The sequence below is a fragment of the Stenella coeruleoalba genome (assembly GCF_951394435.1).
Source record: "Stenella coeruleoalba genome assembly, chromosome: 1".
In the NCBI taxonomy this organism is placed as follows: domain Eukaryota; kingdom Metazoa; phylum Chordata; class Mammalia; order Artiodactyla; family Delphinidae; genus Stenella; species Stenella coeruleoalba.
Genome location: NC_137169.1, coordinates 32,003,494 through 32,029,996, shown reverse-complemented (window position 1 = coordinate 32,029,996; position 26,503 = coordinate 32,003,494). Strand labels below are relative to the sequence as shown.

Genomic DNA, 26,503 nt, shown 5'->3' with positions numbered 1-26,503 from the left:
CAAAAAATATCTAAGCATTTGAAGTAAAACTATGAGCAATGCAAAATGTTACCTTTCTGGAGACTTGTGTTAAGTAGTAACAACCTGCCCACTTCTAAATGCTTGAAGTTCAGGCCAAAGAACCTCCAGTTAATCTTGCAGAGTTAGTTCTTATTTGGGCACCAATTTACATATACTTTTTATCTTTAAGTCTGAGTTAATAGCCACTATTTGTTAAGAAAGCCAATGTTCTGTTTTCTTTTGTTTCCTTTGTCTTGGGTTATGTGGATCTGGCTGTGATCTGGTTAGAACACATTTCCCCTGGTGCTTTGGGTCAGTCAAGTGTTTGGCTGCAGGGAGGAATAGATCACCATTTCTGCCCATCAAGTGTGCATCTTATGGAGATAGATGACTTTCTCATGCTAATCTTCTTTCCCCTAGGTTTATGAAGGCCTAGACATCATCACCAACAAGGTTTCTGCCCAAGAGCAGAGAATGTGCCGGCACCACATGATCAGCTTTGTGGATCCTCTTGTGACAAATTACACAGTGGTGGACTTCAGGAACAAAGCAACTGCTCTGATATCCTTAGGAAAGACAGCAACTAGGCTTGGTGGCTGCAAGGCAGCCCAAGCCAAGGAAGTTTTCTTCCTCGTGACAATTTCTCCTAAGCAGAGGTACCCAAGGTCAATAGTAGCATCCTCAATAGAACTGTTCGGATTGAAAAGATATAGTGTTCTTGCTACTCTGAGTCTTGTCCTTAGACTGCAGCATCAGCATCACTTGGGAGCTTATAGAAGTGCTGAATTTGGGCCTCATTCTAGACCTACCGAATCAGAATCTGCATTTAAATAGAGTCGCAGGTGATTCACATGCATATTAAAATTTGAGAGGTGCTGTTTTAGTGGAGAGAACACTGATTTAGGAGCCAGAAAATCCATGTCCTAGTTTTAGAACTGCCTCGTCTGACCACAAAAATTTAATTGGGTAAGGCGTTTACCCCACTGAGCTTCACTTTCCCACCTTTAAATGGGGATAAGAAATTAATTTATAAATATAATGGAATTATAGTTAGAATTCCAAAGGGATTAGGAAAAAATAGTTCTGGGTAACACCAGGAAATTTTGGAAAAAAGAATAACATAAGGGGTGGGGGGCTGCCCTTATATTTTAATGTCCAAACTGCCTTTAATATCTGGACTGCTACATATTAAAACATATTGAAAATTCATAATAATTATAATAGCATGGAACTTACATAATACTAGACAAATTTATGGCACAGATTAGAAAAGTCAGATACAAATTCAAATGGATGTATATATTTAGCTTACGATCAAGGTGGCATTTCAAAGCAGTGGAGAAGGAATGTAGTAGTTAATAATTATTCCTGGAACAGTTAATTATTTTTGGAAAAAAAATCAGTTCCTTATTATATGGACATAAATTCCAGATGGATTTCAGAGTTAAGTAAATATGTATTTTTTTTAAATGAAACTGAAACAAATGGGATAACATATAATTGAGCAGTTATGTGATTTTAGAGTAGGGAAGGACTTTGTAGATCTAGTCTTTTTTTTTTTTTTTAAGGATTTTTTAATTCAATTTTTCCTTTTTATTGTGTTAAAGTATACATAAAAATTACCATCTTAACCATTTATAAGTGTATAGTTCAGTAGTCTTAAATATATTCACATTGTTTTGCAGCCATCACTACCATCTATCTATGCCATAATAGTTTTTTTTGTTTTTTGGGTTTTTTTGAGGAAAATAGCTAGATTTGGATATGTTAGAATTAAGAATTTGTACTGGCAAGAAAGTATTTCAACCATTTCAATTCCTAGGTATCTACCCTAGAGAAGCCTTGCCACAAGTATACCAGGAGAGAGGTGGTAGATCTAATTTTAACATTATTGCTCTTAACAGCAAAAACATATAAATACCCAGATTCCTACTTACAGAAGAATGTATAAAATGTGCTTTGTTCATATAAGTACTTTTTCAGCAGTGAAAATGAATAAGTTGCAGTTACATGCATCAGTCAATGGGGAAGAATCTCAGAAACAACATGAAATGCGGGAGATTATAGAAGGATACATACATGGTCATACCATTTATTATAAAAGTTAAAAAGCAAGCAAAGTTAACCAATATGTTGTTTAGGGTTTTATATACATCAGTAATAATGTAAAGAAAAGCAAGGGAATGATGAAAAACAAACAATACACAAAACAATTCAAGACAGTGGTTCCCTCAGAGAGGGGCAGTAAGGGGTTGGGAATTACTACATAGGAAGCTTCAAAAGAATTGATAATGTTCACTTTCTTACATTGGGTTCATGAGTATTTGTTTTATTTTTAGGCTTTATTATTTACATATGCTGCATATGTTCTTTTGTATGTACTGAATATTTTATAATTAAAAATAACCCAGCTCACTAGAAACAAAATTAAAAAACAGACTAGATGCGGCCAAAAAATAAAAAATTTGAAAACAACAACAAAAACAGACTATAAACCAGGGGAAAAATATCTGTAACATTAGTATACTTAACATATGAAGAACTCAAAAAATACTTAAAGAGCATGAGTAGTGATTCACAAAGGAAGAAATATAAATGGTGATAAACATGAAAAAGAGTTTACCATTGCTGTTAATCGAGGCCATGCAAATCAAAATAATGAGATAATATTTTTTTGCCTGTCAAGTGGGCAGAGATTAAAATGCAGATAATAATTCTTGCCCTACCTGCTTTATAAGGCACTTGTGTCAGATGAAGTAATGTATATGAAAGCCCTTTGCACATTAAAACATATCACCAGGCTTCCTTGGTGGCGCAGTGGTTGAGAGTCCGCCTGCCGATGCAGGGGACGCGGGTTCGTGCCCCGGTCTGGGAAGATCCCACATGCCGCGGAGCGGCTAGGTCCGTGAGCCATGGCCGCTGGGCCTGCGCGTCTGGAGCCTGTGCTCCGCAACGGGAGAGGCCACAACAGTGAGAGGCCCACGTACCACAAAAAAAAAAAAAAAAACAACAACATATCACCAAATGAACATTGTTGCTGTAAGACAGGTCAGTTGTTCAGAAACGACTGATGGAAAGTGGAGAGCTAATTAAAAGAGTTAAAGGACAGCAGCAACGGGGGATGACTTAATCAGATCACTTAGAGGATTGGAGATTTGTGAATTTAAGTAAGAACCTAGAATCAGAGTGTCAGAACTGAAAGTACCTTAAGAAGTATTTGATCAACCTTCTCGATTTGACAGGTGAGGGTAGTAGATACTGAGGCCCAGAGAGAAAGGTTTTTGCTTAGGATCACAGTTGTTTCATGGCTTGGGCAAACATGTTAAACCTTTTCCCACCAAATGACTCCTATCCCATCTCCCTCCCTCTTTTCCATCTCTCCCTTCTGGTATCTCACCATTTCGCCTTCCCCTTTTATTTTCCTTGCTTCCTTTCCCTTTGTTAGTCAGATTATATATTTGAAGTTTTATTACAATTACTGTGTAATTGTATGTTTCTTATACTTAATTTATAGGGGGGGGATATAGAATTTGTTTCTCTTTTTAAAAAACGAATAGACACGTTTCTTCCTTATGCTCCTTGATTAGTAACATCTTTCTCCCCACCCTACCCCAACCTCTTATAGAGGACTTCTGTCAGGAAAGAGGTCATCTATCTCTACGCCCACAGACTGGCTGGCAAGGGGAAGAAGTGTGTAAATGAGTCTTTATCTGGGTTGAAAGTCTCTTTATCAGTTATTCTCAGAAGGAAAACCCTTCTTAAAGCAGATAATTATCTGTTCAACAGAGATTCTAAAGAGAAAAATTCCAAGTAGCAGTGGTGTAAAAACAGTAATGACTAAATTGAGTGCTTACTCAGTTGAAAAAAATATTTCAGGCATTGTCTTAGGGATTTTATTTGCACTGTCACGTGTAATGCTCATAAGAACTCATGAGGGACTTCTGTGGTGACGCAGTGGTTAAGAATCCACCTGCCAATGCAGGCGACACAGGTTCAAGCCCTGGTCTGGGAAGATCCCACGTGCCTCGGAGCCGTGCGCCACAGCTACTGAGCCTGCGCTCTAGAGCCTGTGAGCCACAACTACTGAAGCCCATGAGCCTACAGCCCGTGCTCCACAACAAGAGAAGCCACTGCAATGAGAAGCCCATGCACCACAACGAAGAGTAGCCCCCGATCACCACAACTAGAGAAAGCCCACGCGCAGCAATGGAGACCCAACACAGCCAAAAATAAATAAATTAATTAAATTAATTAAAAAAAAAAACTCATGAGGATTTTACAGGTGAGAAAACTGAAGCTCAGACAAGTTGAATGACTTGCTGAGTGTTGGAGCTGGTAATTGAAATCTATTTGTCTTCATAGCCTGTGCTTCCCAGTTCATCTGGTAGAGTCTCAAGTGGCTGAAATGTACACTACTGCTACAAAATGGTGAAGACTGAGTCTAAGAACTACGGCTTAGAGAAACCAGTTTGTAATTTGCCTTAGAAGGCAAAGTCACACAGTGGACATCATCTTGGTGGCTTCCTGAGCAGTTGACACTTAATTCTGTGAGAGTCCTTAGGCTTGTGCTTGTTAAGCTAATTTTGAATACTAAGCAAGCTTTGAGTTTTAGCAGCAAGGCCTAGAAAGTTCTCGAATTGGAAGGAATTACCATCATGCATCTGTCTCTGGTTTATGCAAGTCCCTCCAGAACTGATAGGAAATGATTCTGAGAACTCATGAGAAACAGTGAAGACTAGTATCAAAAATATGACGAATGTGGTTTCTTACTAATACCCTACTTCCAAGTGAGTCAGATTTTCTTCTTGATATTAATATTTTGATGTCTTTCTTAACATTCACATTGAAGATATATTTTCCCGAGATAAAATTCCTATTGTCGTGGGAGGAACCAATTATTACATTGAGGCTCTGCTCTGGAAAGTTCTTGTCAATGCTAAGGTATGTTTAGTTCACTTGTAATTCAATGAGGAAATGGGTTCTTCTTTCTTGCCCGCTAATTTTAATGGGAGGAAAGTTGACTTTTGCGTGTTTCTTATACTCAGCAACTGTACTAACTTTCCTACTTAATATTCTGAAGCAAATGCCCCCTCCATATGTGAAGTGTGCTTCTCCCGGCTGGCCTAAGGACAGGGGCTGTGTGTGGGAAAAATGCTCCTCTGTGGATTAATTAGCATCTCCATGTAAGTTAACAGTACGTTAGTCTGATTCAGCATTTCCTGGCTGAAACAATCTATATGTCAGGGAGATATCTGACACTAACCATTCTTACAGAGATGCTATTGCGTAGGGTGGGACTTTGCAAACTATAATGTGCTGGAAGTTCTGGTCCACTCTTTGGTTATACTTGTTGAGAAGACTAGACTCCTGGATGTGTTAATATAGATGTGTTAGCCTGGGTAGCTTGTACTCCCTGAATGCTTCCCTAGACACCTAGTCCTCTTTCCTCTTTGTTTACTGTGGCCTCACAGCACTACCATGGTGTATTGGAATTTTCTGTTTATGATCTGTCTCTCACTATATGGCAAGATCTTCTGATTCATCTCTATTCTGTGTTCCTGAACACTTAGTAAAGTGCCTGGCACATACAGTGTTTCAGTGTTTGTTGAATTTTTGAATTAAATTTACTACTAAACCTTCATTCAATAGCCCTGGGAGATGGGCACTGAGAAAGTGATTGACCAGAAAGTTGAGCTTGAAAAGGAGGATGGCCATGCGCTCCACAAACGCCTAAGCCAGGTGGACCCAGAAATGGCTGCCAAGCTGCACCCACATGACAAGCGCAAAGTGGCCAGGTAAGAAAGCCGGGAGCCAGCTGGCGCCAGGCCCCTTCAGCGTTAGAGGGCGGTCAGTTGTTAAGTGTGCCTGGTGAGACAGGTTTGGTAATAGCAGTTAGTGGAGATTGATGTGTTTTACCTCAGCAGGTTAGGAGGTTAGGAGGCCCAGAGTCATTGCCTCAGTCCAACTCCCTCAATAAATAGTTGCACCCTACTTTGTTGTTGTTACATTTAAAATGCATAATACAGTACAGTTTTTCCCTAGGGCCTATGTAATCTTGCTTCATTTTCTATTTGATCTTTGCTTTTATAACAGTTTTCATATACATTTTTTCTGGCATGCAGTCAGCTGACATTGTGATTTAGGTTTCATAATTGATTGTGCAATGCTGAGTTCTGCCCCAGCAGCTTGCCCAGTGGGAGACAGGTTTTATAAACTGTCTTATAGATCAGTTCACCTTTACACATGGAGACTTTCTTGAAGGGAAGAGAGAGATGACCTTATTAGTTCATTAACCATGTTTTGTTAGGTTGCTTTGAAATTGCAGCCTCGTGTGTTAGGGATACTTTTCTTTCTTCCTTCCTTCCTTCTTCCCTCCTTCCCTCCCTCCTTCCCTCTCTCCCTCCCTCCGTCCCTCCTTCCCTTCCTTCCGTCCCTCCCTCCCTCCCTTCCTTCCTAAGATTAGATGGTTTATTTTTTCCTCCGTAAATATGCATCTTCATTGGCTCCATATTCTGTTCACTTCTGACTGCATCTTCATTTTATCAGTCATTTAATCTATTTTTTTCTTCTAGTTTTATTGAGATATAATTGACATACAGCACTGTGTAAGTTTAAGGTGTACAGCATAATGATTTTCCTTATGTATATCATTAAATTATTACCACAATAAGTTTAGTGTACTTATTACATAGACACAAAATAAAAGAAAAAGATTTTTTCTTGTTATGAGAACTCTCAGGCCTCACTCTTAACTTTCATGTATAGTATACAGCAGTGTTAGTTATATTTATCATGTTGTACATTACATACCTAGTACTTATTTATCTTGTAACTGGGAGTTTGTACCTTTTGACTGCCTTCATCCAGTTCCCCCTTCCCCCACCCCCAGCCTCTGGTAACCACACATCTGATTTCTTTTTCTATGAGTTTGTTTGTTTTGAAGTATAATTGATCTAGAACACTATGTTGATTCCTAGTGCACAACATAGTGATTTGATATTTCTGTACATTACAAAGTGATCACCACTGAGGTGTACTTTTCTGTAGTGCCGGAAGCGATACCTTATCTGGCAGAGTAGGGGACCTACTATATGGATGGTTATACACATTAGATATTTATAGGAACATTTGGTATTGACAGGGGTTATGAAGTATTACACTCAAATGAGCATTCTAGATCGGTGTTTCTTAATCCTTTTCTATTATCCCCCCTGCCCCTGAAGCCTTTTTAGAAATTTTTTTCCTAATTGTGCTTCCCTCCCTCCCCTCAATGAAATTTTAATGCTGAAGAATAAGATTTTGGGAGAGCGCCACACATCATTGTAATATCTAAGGTTTTTTGGCTCCCTTGAGGGCAGTGTCACCCTGTTGATAATACATATTCTAGATAAATAAAGTTTATACTTTCCAGTATCCAAACACTTTATTTTTAAACAGTTAAATAGAAATCTTCCAAAAACTTTTTGGAAAACTCAGGGACACTCTGATGAACATTCATTTTTGTATCGTTTTATGGTATGAGTCTAGAGCTTGGTTGTTACTATCTGCTCCTTTTATTAATCAGTTCTTATCATTTCTCCTTATTTTGCGACTTCTAAACTAGTAATGAGTTGAGAATGTGTTTTCGTAAGAACAGTAGGTTCTAAGCAAGAGCTCTAGAGTCTCTAAAAGAAGATTGGAGGACTTCTTTCATCTTTCTTTTAGTTTGAGGCGGTATTCTAGCCTCCAGATAAGTAAGATATCTATTACATTTTTCCTTCTTAGGTCCTCTCTGAGTGACCAGTGATAGGGAAAGACGAGGGGTCTCTACTCTTGTGTTAGGGTTTCAGGAAGTAGAATTGGATCAGGAAGGGAAAGATCACTTTCAAGCTGATAAGTTGCAATCACCCAGAGTGGTAGAGTATAGATTTGAGAGTTAAATTACCTAGTGCTGCATAACGTAATAGATGCTGACAGGGCGGATAGTGGCTTAAGAATAAGTGTGTAGTTCTTTCTCCAGTGATCTTCGTGCTAGTAGAGTACTGAATTAGTCAGAAGCATTTTTCATTAATTTTAGACATACTTAAAAAGAAAGTTGATGAGCTGGATATACAGCATACTTTTGTACTGTGGGAAAGGCATTCCAGCGAGACTAGACTTGTTGGCTTATAGCAAAGTGTCCCAGACAAGCTTTTACTGCTTACCCGAAAGTGAATATGTCCTGTTCTCTTTGTGTAGTAGAAACCTGTTGTTTCTGAACCTGTTTAACTGATTTCAGAAAATTTTATATATGTTTAGAATAGTTTTATTTCTTTCTTTACCTAAAGTTTTCTTTAGAACGCTTTTCTGAGTAGCTATAGGTTTGCAGTAACCCCAGACCTTCGTGTGTTCAGGGGCTTATGCAGTGAAAATGACAGTGAGGTATTCTATAATAAATAGCCTCTCCCCTGTTTCACTTGAGAATTAATATTTCCTAATGGTTGTTATGGGTGTGCCCACCCTCCCCTTTCAAATGACTTAGGAGCTTGCAAGTGTTTGAAGAAACAGGAATCTCTCATAGTGAATTTCTTCATCGTCAACATTCCGAGGAAGGTGGTGGTCCCCTTGGAGGCCCTCTGAAGTTCCCTAACCCGTGCATCCTCTGGCTTCATGCTGAACAGACAGGTAAAAGTCCTTTGGTGTCCTAGAGTTAACCTGAGACAGAGCTTATAGTAATACATTACTGTATATAAAATCTTCAGAGTAAATCAACTATACTTCAATAAAAAGTTGTTTTGAAAAAAAATGCTTTAGAACTCTGAGTGGCTCATAATAAGCACTAAACAAGTGTTAGCTATTCATTTTATTATCATGATCATTATTCACTGACTTAGTAAGACACAGTGCCATTATCTTTCTGGAAAGCAGGTAAAGGTAGCCCTGGCATTAGTATAACATGAGTTGAGTATAAGATTAGTATAGGGCTTCCCTGGTGGCGCAGTGGTTGAGAGTCTGCCTGCTGGTGCAGGGGACACGGGTTCGTGCCCCGGTCCGGGAAGATCCCACGTGCCGCGGAGCGGCTGGGCCCGTGAGCCATGGCTGCTGAGCCTGTGCGTCCGGAGCCTGTGCTCCACAACGGGAGAGGCCACAACAGTGAGAGGCCCGCGTACCGAAAAAAAAAAAAAAAAAGATTAGTATAAGATGAGGATGAGATAAGATGGGATGGGAAAGAGACTGCCATCCAGAGAAAATCCAAAGGAGAAAGAGAAGGAAGTCTCCTGTGGAAGGAGATCTGACTCTCTGGCTAAAGCCTGGATCACTGATTATTTTGGAATCAGTAGGCCTGAGAAGTGGGAATGATGGTTAGCTAGCTAACTGATAGTATTTCTTTTTGGTTTTTTGCTAATGCCCTGTGATAATAGTAACTTCTTTATGCAACAAATATAACAGCAAGCATTCAATGAACTGCCAAGTGTTCTACATAGTACTTGGATTTCAGAGATGAATGTAGACAGTAGCTGCCCTTAAGGAGCTTCCGGTCTAGTTGGGCAACAAATAACGAGGTAGATACTCTGTTGTGATAAACGCTGGGCTAGAAGGTGCTGTGGGGCCACAGAGAAGGGATGATGAGCATTTTCTGGGTACCAATTTGTAAAGGTAACTTATGAGCTAGGTCTAGAAAAATGAGATCGTTAGGGGAACAGGCGGTATAGTTTAGTGATTAAGAACATGTCTCTGAGCCAGACTGTCTGGATTCAAATTCCTGCTCCATCGTCTCTGGCTATGTGAGTTTTAAGGCAAGTTGGTTTACCTTTCTGTGTCCCACTTTTCTCTTCTATAAAATGGGGATGATAATAATAATACATATCTCATAGCTTCGTTGAGGATTAGATGAATTAATAATACATGCGAAGTGCTCAGAATGTGCCTGGCACGTGGTGAGTCCTCAATAAATGCAAACTTTCTAGGAAGGTAGAAAAAAAGGTTATTATCATTGTAAGCCAAGAAATAGCAATGGCAGAGATGTAGAAGAGCATAATTGAAATGGTGGAAATTTGTTAAATTAATCTCAGATTATATTATCTCAAACTTAAATTATAAGGTTATAGAAAAAGGTAATGTTTTAATAATGAACATTTTGTAAATAAAAACATGTGTTACAGTGCAGCATCCAACAGTGGTATCTGATTCATAATAAAGCTGTGTTTGACCACATTGGAATGATTATCATCTCTCACTCTGCTCCTTTGTTTGGCTCAGTAGTTCAAGATATACTTAGGATGGCTTTGGTTTAAAGTTTTTCATTCCTATTTAAGGTGTCATCTGAGAGTTCTTAAATATGAAATAGCATAAAGTTAGAGTAACAAATATAATGGAAAAAAGTAAGAGTAAAACGGGGCTCTCAGCTGCCTCTAAAATAAACAATGGATATACATTCCATACAAGAATAAAATATTTGTTGTTCCTAGTAGCTGTAATTGTGTGCTCTTTACATAAGAAGACATGCCTCATTCTGGCTGTTTTTATTGGAATTGCCGAGTTTTAAGTGTGACTAAATATAATTATGAATTATTGTATAATCTTTGGACTCTGAACCTTTTCTTCCATTTGAACAAATTCTCTTCTTTATGGCAGCCTATGCATTCATCATGTATAGTACACATCTTCGGCAGGCTTGCTGGTTGATGGGTTAATTTGATTCAAGTTCTAGATGAGCGCTTGGATAAGAGGGTGGATAACATGCTCGCCGCTGGGCTCTTGGATGAACTAAGAGATTTTCACAGACGCTATAATGAGAAGAAAATTGTGGAAAACAGGTGAGAATTTGGCTATTACTTTCACCTACTCTCCACCCCTTGCTTACGGTCAAAAGACCGTAAACATATAATACTGGCTTTGGATCTACTTGTTTGCTACCCTTCATCATTGGGAGGAGGTTTGGTGTACTTGTTACAGTTGCAATTTTCTAATCTCAGACATTCCCAGAAGTTAATTTTCAAGGGAAGTAACCTGGGAGCTGGTGGGGGAAGGTGGAGGAAGGATTTCAGAGGGTAGTAACTGCTAAGGATCTCAGTTTCCTCATCTATGAGATGAAATGGCTCAGCTAGATCATCTCCAGTGCCCTGCTAGCTTTCAGATTCAATGGCTCATCTGCTGATGCTCTCCTGTTCCCAGCCAGGACTATCAACATGGTATCTTCCAATCAATTGGCTTCAAGGAATTTCACGAGTACCTGATCACTGAGGGAAAGTGCACACCAGAGACTAGAAACCAGCTCCTAAAGAAAGGTGTGAATTCTCCATCTAACCTAGCCTTGGACATCCTTGGGTGACAGAGTGTCCTGCTGCTATGGCCTGAGAAGGAGCTGAGGCTAAAAGAGACCCAAACGGCCTTCAGCTCAGAATTGAGATTTTCACCTACCAAGTATCCACCAGTGTGCTGACGTGGCTAGTTTTCTCTAACGCTGGGCTGGATGGGCCTTCCTTTCAGCAGAGTGAGAAGTGGTTAGATAGAGGTTCTTATATCTACCTTGTCTTTCAGGTATTGAGGCTCTGAAACAAGTGACTAAGAGATATGCCCGGAAGCAAAACCGATGGATTAAAAACCGTTTTTTGAGCAGTAAGTGTCCTTGTTTTTCCTGATGCCTTGGGTCTGCTTTCGGTGGAACATAGATGTTCTCAGCTCACCCAGAAAGTGAACTTTAGTTTCTGGATCTGTTCTAAGATTTGGGACCTGACCTGGGGGGTTTTGCATAAGTGATTGTCCAGGGGTGTTTTCCTGTGATGCCTCAGAAAACAGTTCTTCCCCAGGAAGAATCTGCCTTAAGCCTTGAACACATGAGTGCTGGCTGCAGACAGGGAAGAACAAAATAGCAATACCTTCTTAGCGGAGTTGGTGCTCAGGGTTGTTTTTAGCTTCAGATTTTGTACCTGAAGAATAGTCAGATTTCCGTAGGGAGGCTTTCCTAATTAAAATGGTTTGGGGGCCAGATAAGTAGTATAAAAAGACAAAACTTTCACCAATTCTCCCAGCATCGCTTCTGTGTTCAGATACATAGTGCTTCAGGCAGCTGCAACTCTAACTTCAGTTGAACAGCACTTTTAAGGAAAAGGGAACGAAATTCTCATTCATTGGACCCTGTACTGAATCCTTAGCACTAAATTTGGTGTCATACATGTTACTGAGCCTTCAAGGTGGGTGGTATTCTTTTCTTTTTGCAGATAAGTAAATAGAGGCTTAGAGAAGTTAAATAACTTGCCAAAATTTCCCTAGCTAATAAGCAGTAGAGTACTGAATGTGGGCCAGACCCTGAAGTCCACGCTCAGCTTTACACCATGCTTCTTATTTCCTTTAGTTATAACTTTAGCTGGACAGCATTAGTATTGGGCCTCGGGTAAGAAATTGTGTGGTTATGAGCTAAAAGGAGATTATTTAAAGGAGATTAAGCATAAGTGAAACCCTAGTTTTATCTTTTGGGCCCTTTTTTAATATGCTTTTGAATCATCCCTGTTTACCTTTTGCCATTGGATTTCTGCTTTCAGTTACAGATACGCACAGCTGAGGTCTCACCCTCCTCTCAGTGCCTCTGAACAGAAACACCTTGGGCCATGTTGTTGACCCTTGGATCTCTCTCTCAGTTCTCACCCTCTGCTAGAGCTCTCCAGTGTAGTTCTCACACCAAGGGGCTTTTTACACTTTCTTCTACTTACCTTGCTTTCTCTGCATGTCCTTTTAGATAGAAGTCTTTGTGTCGGCTGAAACAAAGTTCCCTACTACAAATTTCTAATGCAGCTTCTCTTCTCCGCAGGGCTAACAATTAGTCTGTAACAAAAGATGGGTTTTTGGGATAATGATTTGGAACTTCTTCCTGTGGTAAAGCCACAATAACTCCCCCATCTCTGAGTCATGAGGGCTCGATGGCATCGTATGCCCGTTCCTCATTCATGTGTATGCCGGCGCAGTCCTGGTGCTAGGGTGAAAGGCACAGCTGCCCTGTAAATCAGGAGCCATGTGTGATTGGCCAAGGGCTGGTCTGCTGGGGTAAGGTTCTGGCAAGAAGCCAGAGGGACTTCCCCACCCCAGCTTGGCCTTGGACCCACGCCAGAAATAGCAGCTGGGAGCCGAGAACTTGTTGAAAGGTACTTAGACAGGGCACAGAAGCCCAACAAAGGACTTAGAGGGGAAAGGAAAATATAGAGTGGCCTGGAAACAGGTGCAGAGCTTAGCCAAGGCCAGGTGTGCTGTGGGTGCTGCCTGCACCCTCCCAGTCTCACCTTTCCGTGTGGTGGCAGGTGCAGCCCAGTCCAGTTTATGAAGAATCTTATTTGTGGTTGGCACTATCAAAAGGCCAGCACCTGCCAGCCGTTGGCATTCTGAGGACTTTGATGTTTTTGTCCATGGGGCAATGCTCTTTGCCTTTAGGCAACTGACTTAACCTGGATGTGGAAGGCAATTTAGTGTATCCACATACTGGGGAAGCTACCAGCAGAGACTAAACGTAGTTGGCTCAGATGGATGAAATGCTTATAGCTATACTTGCGGCTACCTCCAGTCTTATCTCCCTTCAGAAGTATTCACCAAAGGGTATTTCTTGAATACTCCTCTAGATCTGTTTCTTAAAGACAGGGCTCAACTAGTTCAATTCCAAGGCTTTTTTCTAATTTTCAGATTCAGCAGCTCACTGGTTGATACTCTGCTGTTACCAGCCCATGATTATCAGTATGGTATTAATGAGTTTCGTGAATGCTAGACTGCTGAAGGGATGTATACAAACCTGAGACTAAAGAAAGCTGTGAACTCTTTTGCCACAGAATGACATCACTGTAAGATGATATGGACCTTAGAACAGGCACTCACTTCAAGCTGCTAATTGCCTCCTGTCACGTGCTACCTTTATATTGTAGCCCATACAGTGGTCACTAGAGCTGTTACTCTATATTGTTTTCCTGACTGATCTGGAAGATCCTACACCTGAGACTCTGGATTATACAGCTAGACTTACTGGCTGCAGACCAGTCAACCTTCTGGGTCTTTCTTGGATTGTGTGTAGCTGTTTGGTTCATGTTTCTGGTTAGATTGAATGGCATGGTCAGAATGTTTATTTCTTTGACCCCATATGTTTCCCTTGAGGATTTTGGAGTCCTAGGAGCAGAATAGATTGGGTCTTGGAGGCTGACCTCTCACAGCTTTTCTTTGTCGTCATTAGGACCTGGTCCCAGTGTTCCCCCAGTATATGGCCTAGAAGTGTCTGACGTCTCGAAGTGGGAAGAGTCTGTTCTTGAACCTGCTCTTGAAATTGTGCGAAGTTTCATCCAGGTGACTATTAATCATGGTACTGTCTATTGTCTGGTTTTCACAAAGCTTTCCTTTGCTGACACCTTTGTTGCTATTCTGGGAACCAAGCATTCTTTTCCTTGGATAGAGCAGAAGGCTGCTTTTAAATCCCCGGAGGCTGCATTTCTACTTTCACTTTCAGAAAGGTTGTTGTTAAAATCTCTTCACAGCCCACCTGCTCTCTGGGATGAGAAAAAGGAATCTTGGGAAAATCTCACTCCTCTTAATATCAGAGTATAATATCCAAATCTCTTTGAATCAAATGCTTCTCCCCCATCCCTGCCTTTTTTTTTTCAGGGCCACAAGCCTGCAGCTACTCCAGTAAAGATGCCAAGCAGTGAAACTGAGAACAAGAGAAGTTATCACATGTGTGACCTCTGTGATCGAATCATCATTGGGGACCGTGAATGGGCAGGTAGAGTCTAGGATAGAGAAATCTGTAAGGGTGGGTCACACTGACTTCATGAAAAATTTAAGGTCTTTGGTAGGTTGAATGCTGGAGTCTGCTTGTTTGTAAAAAAAAAAAAAAAAAAAAAAAATGACCAGATTCCTCTAACAGCCTTTGTTCAAATTTCATGGAGAGGCCTTCTCAAACGGGAGAGTTATCTCTGTATTCTCAATTTCAAAGGAAGATCATATGCCCTCTAGCTTCAGCTAGAGTAGATATTTTACTGAGAGGTCTGCAGTTAACTTGCCAGAGCTCCTTTGACTTTCATGATCCTGCCTGAGTAGTTTCTTGGTCTCATGTTTAGACCTCAGTGGGGGTGAGGTAGGATTGTAAGGGAAGCCAGGCAACTCACCCAAGAGGCCAAAGGAGCAGAAACAGCTGGGAGGGAACAGGAAGTGCAGTTACTCCTCCTGAGTACATTCTTCAAAAGTGGTGTCTCTCCAGTAACTTTTAAGGTAATACGTTGAAATGGTGTTGGTTGCAAAAACTGTGATGAAAAGTGTTAAGGGAAACTGTGTGAAAGCAAGACGGTTAGACACGCCGAAAGACGGTGGTCAGAGGGTACTGTCTTCTTCATAAGGCGCTCCTGACCAACCCAGGAACAGCCCCGCACCGAGGTTCTAGTTCCCCGTTTCAGAGCCTGGATCTGTCTTTGCCATAGAGTCACATTGCACTCCCCTGTCGGATTTCTGCAGTAATCCAGCAAAGCTCAAAAGGGCCTTAGCCTCTAAGCGTTGAATTTACATTGTATTTAGAAACTTGTTGAAGGCTCACTCCTTTTAGGCACAAGCAGGGCTTGTATTTTACCCAGCGGCTGGAATCCCGTTCAGAGTACTGCTTTGCATGGCATTCTCATAGAAGTGGATTTTTCCCCCCATACCAACCAATAGAACGATTAGTTCTATTAACTGTTAACGCTGGCAAAATGAACTGCATTGTCAGAGACTGGGGATGGCTGTGATTGCCCAAGCAGCAGAAGAAGCCTCAATTATCGTTGGTTCATAATGATGAAAGGGGAAGAGAAAGAGAGTGTCTGATTGTTTTTTCTAAAGGAAACTTAGTGGTTTGATTTGTCGAATGTCCTTCAGGGATTGCCACAGAGAAGCAACATTTGTGAGCCTTTGTGAGCATAGCTTGTGTAAGCCCTTCTATAGTGCCATCTGTCAAGTCCTTGCTCTCCCATCTCCTGCTGCCATGGAGAGTCAGTCCAGAAGGCCACTTTTTGCCGTAGGCTCTAGCTGGAGACAAAACTGACTTTTTCCCTCAAGTAAACTTTTCCTTGACTTCTAACCTCTTCCTTACCTACTTTTGCTTCCAAATCCCTAAAAATGATGTTTTAAGTAAGTATAAAAGAACTTAATCTCGTTGTCTATCTTTATAGGTGTTTCCAGATAAGATTTCCTTGAAAAAGAACAGGATGGTAAAAAGGAGCTTGTGTGAGTTAGTCAGAAGCTGAGAACTGTCTTTAGGGTGAGAGGTCAGAAATTGATATCAGCCAATAGTAGCTTTTCAGCTTTACTGCTTCTGTGGATCCGTGAAAGGGATCATCAGAAAAGAATACTTGCTGTGATCTCTCTGGTGCATTGTGTGCTGGAGAATGCGAGTATCTGGGTTAGTCATTCAGATGGCTTATCTGACCCAGGCATAGGGATGTCACATCAGGAGGGGCAACCTGAGCGAGCTGGTTAAGAAGAGGGTAGGGCGGCTCTGGGTACCGTAGGCCTGAGCCATCTGTCCTGCAATACAGATTAGAATTTGGATTTGTAACTTATTTATTTATTTATGTATTTATGGCTGCATTGGGTCTTCGTTGCTGCGTGCAGGGTTTTCTCTAGTGGCGGCGAGCGGGGGCTCCTCTTCGTTGCGGTGTGCAGGCTTCTCATTGCTTCTTTTGTTGTGGAGTACGGGCTCTAGGCGCACGGGCTTCAGTAGTTGTGGCATGCAGGCTCAGCAGTTGTGGCGCATGGGCTTAGTTGCTCCGCGGCCTGTGGGATCTTCCCGGACCAGGGCTCGAACCCATGTCCCCTGCACTGGCAGGCGGATTCTTAACCACTGGGCCACCAGGGAAGCCCTGGATTTGTAACTTTTGAGATGTGTGAGTTGAAATGTATCTGTAACAGGCAGCCCTATATGGGAAAATTGAGTCTGGAGCCCTATTCTGGAAAATTGACTCGCGTTTTGAGCTACAGGTAATCCGAGGAGCTTACCTGCTGTGTGACCTTGGACACAATGTAAGACCTCTGAAATCCGTCTCCTCCTGTATAAAATGAGCTGAATAATACTGTCCCGCAAGATTGTTGTGTGGATTTAGTGATGTAAAGCCCCCAGCAGGTATACGTGATATGTATAGGTATATACATATACGTGATATGTGATATACATATACATATACGTATACATATACGTGATATGTGCAGGTATAGTTTGCTAGCTAGCTGGCCATATGACTTATTCTTCTCTTAAAAATGCGAAGCAGCTGTACCAGTACATGTGTTGATCCCGTTATTGTTAAAGAAAAGGATTGTATAGTTAATTTTGTATGCTTCCAGGATTAGTTGTAGAAAATCCTAATTTTTTTTGTTTGTTTTACCTTAGCACACATGAAATCCAAGTCCCACTTGCACCAACTGAAGAAAAGAAGAAGGTTGGACTCAGATGCCATCACTACCATAGAAAGTCAGAGTATTTCCCCAGACCATGATAAAGAGCTTAAAGAAAAGGGATCCCTAGGGCAGAATGATGAAGAGCTGAAATCCAGCGTTTAAGGGACTTGTCCAGTGGCCTTTGCAAAGGTGGCAGGGGTCCAGTTCTTTCATTCAGTGGTGTGGTTTTATTTATTTATTTTTTTATTTCTTTTCTTTTTTTTTTTTTTTAGTGGTGTGGTTTTAACCTCTCATGTTCTCTGTCATGGAAACAGCAGGCCTTGTTAGCTCCTGTGTGGCTGATATGTCTGGTCTGGTAATGAGTTTGGGAAGGGCTTTTTTTTTTCTTTTAACCTTAAAGTTTCTATTTTTGAAAGAGGCACAGATTGCACTTTTTTACATTTGATCTTTTTGGTGATGAATACTGGGATTTACTGTATCCCTTAAAAAAAAGTTTTATGTCCTTGACTCTGGCTGGAAATATCTAATTTCCGGACACTTGTATAGATGATTGAGTTATTGTGAGCCACAACTCAAGAGTTCTGGATTTGGGTGAATGGCAGTAAAGGATCAGCCCCAGGGAGATAATTAAGTGAACCAAACCGTTTTTGGAATTCCATCGAGACGGAGAGAATCAGACTGAAGTGCTTGTGGCATGGAACTTGAAAACTGAAGACACATTTGTTGAGCTCCTCCTGTGTGATAATCACTGCTATCTTTCTATTGAGTTAGGAGGCTATATTTTTATTGAAAGTTAAATAAAGAAAAAGTTTGCAAGAACCTCTCTCGTCCTTAAAAAGATGTTTATGTTCATGTCTAACTTACATACAGTATGCTTTGTTTTCAACATGAGAGCTTTTTCTCAAAGTCAATGTTCTTAATATGCTATCTATTTGTTTATTTAGCACATGGTTATTGAGCACTTACTATATTCCTGGAAAACATCTGGAGAGGATCTTTTTTTTTATTGGAGATTTGTTATCTCCAGTTGAAGCTCTCTTATTGGAGTGACCTGAGCTACCAACAACGTGAGTATACATATATATGAATATAACGTAAGATTAAACATTTTTAAGTTCGCAGTTCAGCAGTGTTTATGTTGTGCAACCAAAACTTTTTCATCACCCCAAACAGAAACTCTGCACCCATTAAGCAGTAACTCCTCACTCAAGCAGTATTTTATTTGTTCTGAATCTACTATATGAGAGGCCCTAGAGTAGGCTAGAGGGATACAGAGATACAATGAAATGTGGTTCTTGCTTTCAGGGAGCTTGTAAATATCTTATATATACACAGACAACAAATTTAGGTAAGAGACTATCAAAGACCGTAAGAGCTGTATAGAATTTCACTTTGGAGGGAAGAGGGGAGGGATCACGGAAGAAGGCGCATTTCTGCGGGACCTGAAAAAGCAGTTCTTTGTGAATGTATGTGAGCTAGCTATGCAAAAGTTTTATTTTTTCACTAGATTTTTTTACATAGTTCAATTTTCAAAAATCAAAATAATATAAAAAGACAAAGACATTCATTGAGAAATCTCGCTCCTACCTCCATCCCTTTCTCCTCCCATAGATAACCACTTATTAGTTTTTTTACATACCTCTCAAGGGTTTTTTTAAGTATGAATAAATATGAACAAATACAAATATATATTCTTATTTCTTCCCCTTACCCCAAAGATAACAAAGAGCACATACTGTCTTTATCCGTTACCTTACCTGTTGACAGTACCTGGGTGTGCATGGGTTTCCCCTGCCTCCTCTGGTAGGTCTCCTGTTTCTGTTCTTTACCACCCTCCCGAGGGTCCCCCAGTTGAGCACAGGCCATAAGCATACTGAACTTCATTCAGATGCCAGGGTTAGGCCAAAACCAGCCTCTGAGGAAATCTTAAGCTATGGCCAGCCCTTTCATTCAGCCAGCAGATATTTTAGAACTTACTATGTGCCAGGTGCTGTGCTGGACTCTGGGAATTCAATGATCAAAAAAGTCCACATTGATCAAATAATTACAGCTGTAGTAAGGGCTATAAAGAAAGGACACTCGCGGTGAGTGCAGGTAAGCCACAGTCCTGCCCCTGCTTGGTGTGTGGGAGTGTGTGGGGGGGTGGGGAGGTGTGTGTCGAGGTGCATGGTGTGACACAGCAGGATGCTGGGCAGGAGTCTGAAGCCAAGACTGCGCGTGGTACCCCGTGATCTGGAAAGCTGGGCTTCTCAACTTGACTTCAGTGGCTTCTCCTCCCCCAGTCTGTGGGATATCCTGGCCCCCTTGAGTTTTATTGAGACTTACCCACGTTAACGGATTTGAATCTCAAGAATAAATGTATTCTTTGGTCAGAGAAGAAATTGTCATCGAATCCACGTCATCTTATTCTTTAGATTAAATGTGTAATTTTCCCAATCAGTTTATTAACCACTTCAGGAGCTAATGGGGTGGGAAGCGGCATCTTCCCACTGGAAGTGGAGGTGAACACTTATTGTGAGCCAAGGGGGACCAAGCAGTTTATGTACATTAGCTTCTCATACAGCCCTGGGAAAGAGACGCTGTTTCTATACATGTTTACCAATGGGGAAACGGGCTCAGCAGAGGCACCCAGCTAGTAAGTGGCAAAGCCGGAATTGAGGCGAGGCCACAGAATTAAGAGTTCAAGCTGTTGAGCCCTGTGTTAAGGCGGCTGGTTTTAAGGAGGAACATTAGTCTCTGAAATGCTCTTCACACAAGTTGCTAACTATGTTTTAAAGCTTAAAAAAAAGTTTCAGTGGAGAAGCAGGAAAAACTAGTTTTAATAATCCTTCCTTAAAAACCTTTAATCCGTCCATCTGAAATACCTGGAGCAGTAACTTCTCGTTGAACTGACTTACTGCTATCTCTCTGGCAGTTGGAAATCAGGGATTTCTTGAAAAAGAAGAATCAAAGTGCCCAATATTTAACTACGTTTAAGGCACTGTGGTTGTGCCTGCTACCCCTGTTCTTAGACTCAGCAGGATGGAATTCCTTTACCAGCAGCAGAGGGCCTGAGGAAGGCAGGACCCTCACTAGGACTCTCCTTGGTGCCCTGGCCTGAGGCACTGCCTTGAGGTAGATGTCCCCTGTCTGCCTGCTGCCCTCTGAATGACTTTGCTGTTGTACGTAGGGAAGGGAGTAGCTCTGTCTAATGATTTTCCTGTATGTAGAGATGAAAGGCTCCTTAGCACCTTCTTGTATGGATGGGGAAACTGAGGCCCAAAACATGGATGTTCCACAGCCGCAGAGCAAGTTGTGACAAAGCCAGAACAAGCCTGAAGTCTCCTCTCTCACTCAGCTGCCCAATCTCATACCAAATCTCATTTGAGAGCAGGAAGGGGCCAGCTTTGGGATTTTGTTCAGCCTGGAGTGAGGATAAGGAATGCCGTTTTGTACCATCTTGCCTCAGATAATCCCTAGACCAGCAGAGCCTTTCGGCGCAGGTACCCAGTCTCCAGTCCATGGCGGTGCTATCTAAATGGCTTTGGCGGTTAATTCCAGCACTCAGCAAGCTATTAGGTCCATCTACCTCTGTCCGTAAAAACCTTTTCCCCTCAGTTTTATTGAGAGATAATTGACAGATAAAGCAGAAATCTTGACTAGACTTTAGACACTTCTTGTAGTTCAGACAATGCTGTTTTAAGTAGGTAGGAAATACTTTGACTCCAGAAAGAGAGGTGGATTCTTAGTCTTTAAAATACTTTGCTTGTTTTTTAGGGCTCAGCAAAAGAACATTTCATCTATAGTCAAGGTACATGGTTTGAGCCTTTGTAATTCTCAGCAATTATTTATGTTCTTAGCCTCAATCCCACATTCTACAAAGAAGATTTTTCTGCTTAAAACACTCAGCACAACATTAAAACAACAACAATAAAAACACACAGAAAAAAAAACACTAGAAAGTAAGCTTTTATGAATGCAGTAACCTGTCTCTGTATCCCCAGCATCTAGAAAGGCAAATATTTGTTGAATTAGTTGCGTGAAAGCCTCACAGTTAAGTGGATTTCTGCATAAATAATCTGCTTTAATTGTTAAGTAGCCTTTAACTAAGATGAAGAAATCTTGGGATAGTAGCCACAGGAAGGAATTTCATTATTTGATTATCACCTACTTGGGTGGTTAGGGCTGTTTTCTGAAAAGATGGCTAACGGGTCATTGGTAAAGCTATTTTGAATACGTACAAAGGACGCTGCCTGGTTGTATTAGTTAGGGTAAAAGGCTAAGCTGCTGTAACAAAGAGACTCAACAATACAGTGGCTTAAAGAACAAAGAAGTTTGTTTCCTCCTCACATAACAACTCTGAGGGGAGTTAACATTTCCGAAGTGAGCGGTCCAGGTCAGTGGGGCAGCTCCACTCTAAGCGGTCATTCAGGGACACAGATTCCCTGTATCATGTTGCCTCTCCACCCTCTGGGGGGCATTGTCAACACCTGCCTGGTTAAAGTTGGCTCATCTCTGGTTCCAGCCAGTGGGAAGGCGGCAAAGCGTGGAGCAGGCACGCCAGATGCCTTAAGGCCTGGACCCTGCAGTGGCACACATACTTTTGCTCACTTAATTTTGGCAAGAACTTAGTTACGTGGCCACACCTAACCTGCAAAGGCCGCTGAGAAATGTAGTCAAGCCAAGAAAGAATGGGAGAACAGATTTTGGTGGGCAACTTGGAGTCTCCACTAAATTAGTCTCATGGAAAGAACACTGGTTTAACTAATTAGCTCTGCTAGCTCGCTAGGGGCAAATCTCTCTATTTCCCCATCTGTGAAATTAGTGAGTTGTATGAGCTGACCTGAAATATTTCAAAAAGTAAAGCTTGACAAAATCTTGGCTGCTGAGATTTTAAGATGAGAATTAAAAATCGTTACAGTGAACATGAGACTGAGTGAGCCTTGGGGCCAATGGCTAATGCTCTAAAGATGGTGGAAAGGAAAGATGGAAGGTATTTTGGTGGTATTGCAGAATACCTGAACTAAGGGCTGTAACCATCTACCTCCAGACTTCTTTTGATGTGGGGGGAAAAAAAAGAAACTGCTATTGGTACCTGCAGCTGAAGGCTTTCCTGTCTAATATGCTGTCTGTGCGGCCCTGGGAAGGTTGTTCAAGCAGCCTGAATTTCCTCGTATATAAAATGGAGTTATTACCTCCATTCCAGGGGACATTGTAAGGATTAAATGACGTCCTTCTGAAAGCAGCATAGTGTTTGGCACTGCAGTGGCTAGTAAGTGGTAGGTATAAATTGGATTTATTTGCTTCATTGGGGAAAAAATTATTAATGTTACTAAAGTGTTGGTTTATAGTGTGGTGTCAGTTCCCAGAAGTTATCGGGGCAAGCTCTGACTCAAAACTGACTGGTTTGGTGGTCCACAGGGCTACTGGCTAAAAATGGGGCTACTGGCTAAAAATTGGGCCTCAGGCTTTATCTGTCATCCAACCAGGCTTCAGCTGTTAGTCGTTACTGTTGGTTTTTTTTTGTTTTTTGTTTTTTTGGTGGTACGCGGGCCTCTCACTGTTGTGGCCTCTCCCGTTGCGGAGCACAGGCTCCGGACGCGCAGGCTCAGCGGCCATGGCTCACGGGCGCAGCCGCTCCGCGGCATGTGGGATCTTCCCAGACCGGGGCACGAACCCGTGTCCCCTGCATCGGCAGGCGGACTCTCAACCACTGCGCCACCAGGGAAGCCCTGTTGTTTTTTAATGCATATGATTTCTTCATGAGTTAGCTCATTTGCTCAAACAGTCTCATTCACCTGAAATGCCCTTTCCCCTACTCTTCACTTAGTGAACTCCTGCATATCCTTCAAGGCCCAGATCTGATGTCCTCTCCTTAGACAAAGCTTTCTTGGCTCCTTAGGGAGGTTTAGTTTTTCCTTCCTACGTGTTCCCATAGCAGTTTACTACATAATAGTAGCATATGGTACTACGTGCCAGGCATGTTCTAAGTAGTTTACATATAATTCATTTAGTCCTTACATCATCATTGTTGTTATTAGCTCTGTTTTTCGGTTGAAGAAACCGAGTAGAAGAGTTAAGTGATTTTCTGGAGGGCAAGCTGAGGTTTGAAACCAGGTGGGTGGCTCCAAAGTCTGTGTTCTTAGCCACCATATTCTTTTCCCTCCTCATTACTCTGCTACAGCACATATCACCTGTAACTATCTCATGCTCTCGTTGGAGAGTAAGTCCTGCCATGACGTGAGTCCTATCTTAAGGCAAATGTGAGGCACACAGTGGGTACCCAATAGATGCTAAGGCTGGTTTAGACAGGACATGACTCCATGTCTAAATGTAAACATGGCTACTCTTCATTGGGTGTTTTGCTGTGTGTCAGGCATTTTGTGTTAAGTACATGCATACCTTATAATGATTTCTTTAAACGGACAAGGAAATTTATTATTCCCATTTTATAAACAGGCATATATATACAGAGAGCTTAATGATGGTTGGCACAGAGTAGACATGCAAATATTTGCTGAGGACTAGAGAGAAAGTCCTGTGAGGACAGGAATTTTTGTCCACTGTTAACTGCTTTATCCCTGGCACCTACAAGGGGCCTGCTGCTTGAAAGGCACTCGGTAAACATTTCTTTCTTTTTTTTTTTTTCCAATATTTATTTATTTATGTGTTTATCTGTTTAGGCTACACTGGGTCTCAGTTGCGGCACACGGGATCTTAGTTGGGGCATGCATGCAGGATCTAGTTCCCTGACCAGGGATCGAACCCGGGCCCCCTGCATTGGGAGCACAGAGTCTTACCCACTGGACCACCAGGGAAGTCCCTAAACATTCCTTGAGGGGGGATATGAAGCCAGTTTGGGCTGCCTTAAAACCTGTGCTGTAACCATTAAGCTGTACTTCTCTAAAGGCATTCCTTTAGGGGTTTTCAGATGTACAAATTATTTATATCCCATCTATGTATAAGAAGGAATCAAGACAAGAAAAAGCAAAAAAAAAGATTCCTGAAGAAGTAACCCTTCTACTAAGATGTTTCTGTTAGGTAAGACTTACGGTTACAAATGAAACAAGCCAGGTTCAAATGACCTTAAGCAAAAAGGTGATCTTATGATAGGGTTATTGAGGTGCCTCATCAGATTCAAGCACAGGAAAGGATCAAGGCCCCAGGTACAACCAGTACCACCTACCCTGGTGCTGTGGAGTCTCCCTCTCTTGTTTCTGTCACTGCAAACAGGCTTTCTCTTTGGTGGGAGACAGGACTGCCCACAGCACCTAAGCTTTACCTCTTCCAGCTTTTACATCTGAGAGAGATTGTGCTGATGCTTTCTCTGGTTCTAAGTTCAAAAGTGCCGGAATATCTCACACCCATTAGGACGGATTCTATTTAAAAACAAAAAAACCCAAGTGTTGATGAGGATATGGAGAGATTGGACCCTTGTGTTGGTGGGAATGTAAAATGGTACAGCTGCTATGGATAACAGTCTGGTGGTTCCTTAAAAACTGAAAAATAGAATTGCCATAGGATCCAGTAATTCCATTTCTGGATATATACCCAAAAGAACTGAAAGCAGGGTCTTGAAGAGATTTTTGTACACCCACTTTCATAGCATTATTCACAGTAGTCCAGAAGGTTGAAATAACCTCCAAGTGTCCATCGACAGGTGAATGGATAAACAAAATGTGGTAGATACATACAGTGGAACATTATTCAGCCTTAAGAAGGAAATTGTGACACATGCTGCAACATGGATAGACCTTGAGGATACTATGTTAGATGAAATAAACCATTCAAAAAAAGAGCAAATACTGGGGCTTCCCTGGTGGCGCAGTGGTTAAGAATCCGCCTGCCAATGCAGGGGACACGGGTTTGAGCCCTGGTCCGGGAAGATCCCACATGCCGCGGAGTAACTAAGCCCGTGCGCCACAACTACTGAACCTGCATTCTAGAGCCCGTGAGCCACAACAAGAGAAGCCACCGCGATGAGAAGCCCGCACACCGCAACGAAGAGTTGCCCCCGCAACTAGAGAAAGCCCGCGCGCAGCAACAAAGACCCAGTGCAGCCAAAAATAAATGTTTTAAAAAATAAAAACAACAACAACAACAACAAATACTGTATGTTTCCACTTATATGAAGTATCTAAAGTAGTCAAATTCATAGAGACAGAATGTGGAATGGAGGTTGCCAGGCCTGGAGCAAGGAAATGGGGAGTTGTTTAATGGGTATAGAGTTTCAGTTTTGCAAGATGGAAAAGCTCTAGAGATTGGTTGCACAACAATATGAAGTGCTTAACACTACTGAACTGTTCACTTAAAAATGGTTAAGATCGTATATTTTATGTTACATGTATTTTACCACAATTAAAAAAAAAAAAAAAAAGAGTCCCAGGAAAGGGATTCATTAGCTTAGCTTGGGTCTGGCGCTTACCCTGAGGCCCATCAACCAGACTAGGATGGAGTCTTGAAAGGATAGGGCAGGTCCCATGGAAACCAAGTGGATGGAATGGAAGTGGAGGAATTTCCAGAGGTAGGGTGTGTGGGTTGCTGGGAGGGAGGGTAACTGGACAGACAAGCAGTGGGTATCCACTGTGGAGTAACTGCCTTCTGGTCAGCAAGACACTTGTTTTTTTGTTTTTTTTTTTTGCATTACGCGGGCCTCTCACCGCTGTGGCCTCTCCTATTGCGGAGCACAGGCTCCGGACGCGCAGGCCCAGCGGCCATGGCTCACGGGCCCAGCCGCTCCACGGCATGTGGGATCTTCCCGGACCGGGGCACGAACCCGTGTCCCCAGCATCGACAGGCGGACTCTCAACCACTGCGCCACCAGGGAAGCCCAAGACACTTGCTCTTGTAGCAGCAGGGGTGGTCTTATGCTACGTCCAAACCACTGGGCTAGCACTTGCATTTATCTTCAGCATTAGACATCAGTCGTAGTCACTCCTTACATAGTTATAGCTCAGTATGGTTTTAACAGAGTTACATATCTCATTAGTCTTTGCCAAAAATCTTTGAAGTAGTTTCTACAAATGAAGAAACAGACTGATACTATTTAAGTGACTTAATGTAGGGTTGGTATCAGTTGTTAAGGGACTAAAATCCAATTTGAACTAATTTAGGTATAAAGAAGGATTTGTTGGCTCATGGAACCTATGGACGAGTTGAACAACCAAGCCCCTCCTGAAGG

The 26,503-nt window shown here is 41.8% G+C and overlaps 1 protein-coding gene across 2 annotated transcripts in view; it reads left to right on the top strand.

Moving 5' to 3' along the window:
• Positions 1–18,175, top strand: part of TRIT1 (tRNA isopentenyltransferase 1) — a 43,835-nt gene extending 25,660 nt beyond the window's left edge. Inside the window, exons 2-11 of one of the 2 annotated variants that reach the window (XM_079941737.1) lie at positions 421–563; positions 4,845–4,941; positions 5,650–5,795; positions 8,501–8,643; positions 10,664–10,775; positions 11,134–11,246; positions 11,500–11,577; positions 14,165–14,274; positions 14,590–14,707; positions 17,336–18,175. In XM_079941737.1, the coding sequence (XP_079797863.1) occupies positions 421–563; positions 4,845–4,941; positions 5,650–5,795; positions 8,501–8,643; positions 10,664–10,775; positions 11,134–11,246; positions 11,500–11,577; positions 14,165–14,274; positions 14,590–14,707; positions 17,336–17,505 (1,230 nt within the window). In that variant the 3' untranslated portion in view covers positions 17,506–18,175. Of the gene's footprint in view, positions 1–420; positions 657–4,844; positions 4,942–5,649; positions 5,796–8,500; positions 8,644–10,663; positions 10,776–11,133; positions 11,247–11,499; positions 11,578–14,164; positions 14,275–14,589; positions 14,708–17,335 lie in introns of both variants that reach the window. The other variant, XM_079941738.1, reaches the window with a different exon arrangement.
• Positions 18,176–26,503: the final 8,328 nt, after the last annotated feature.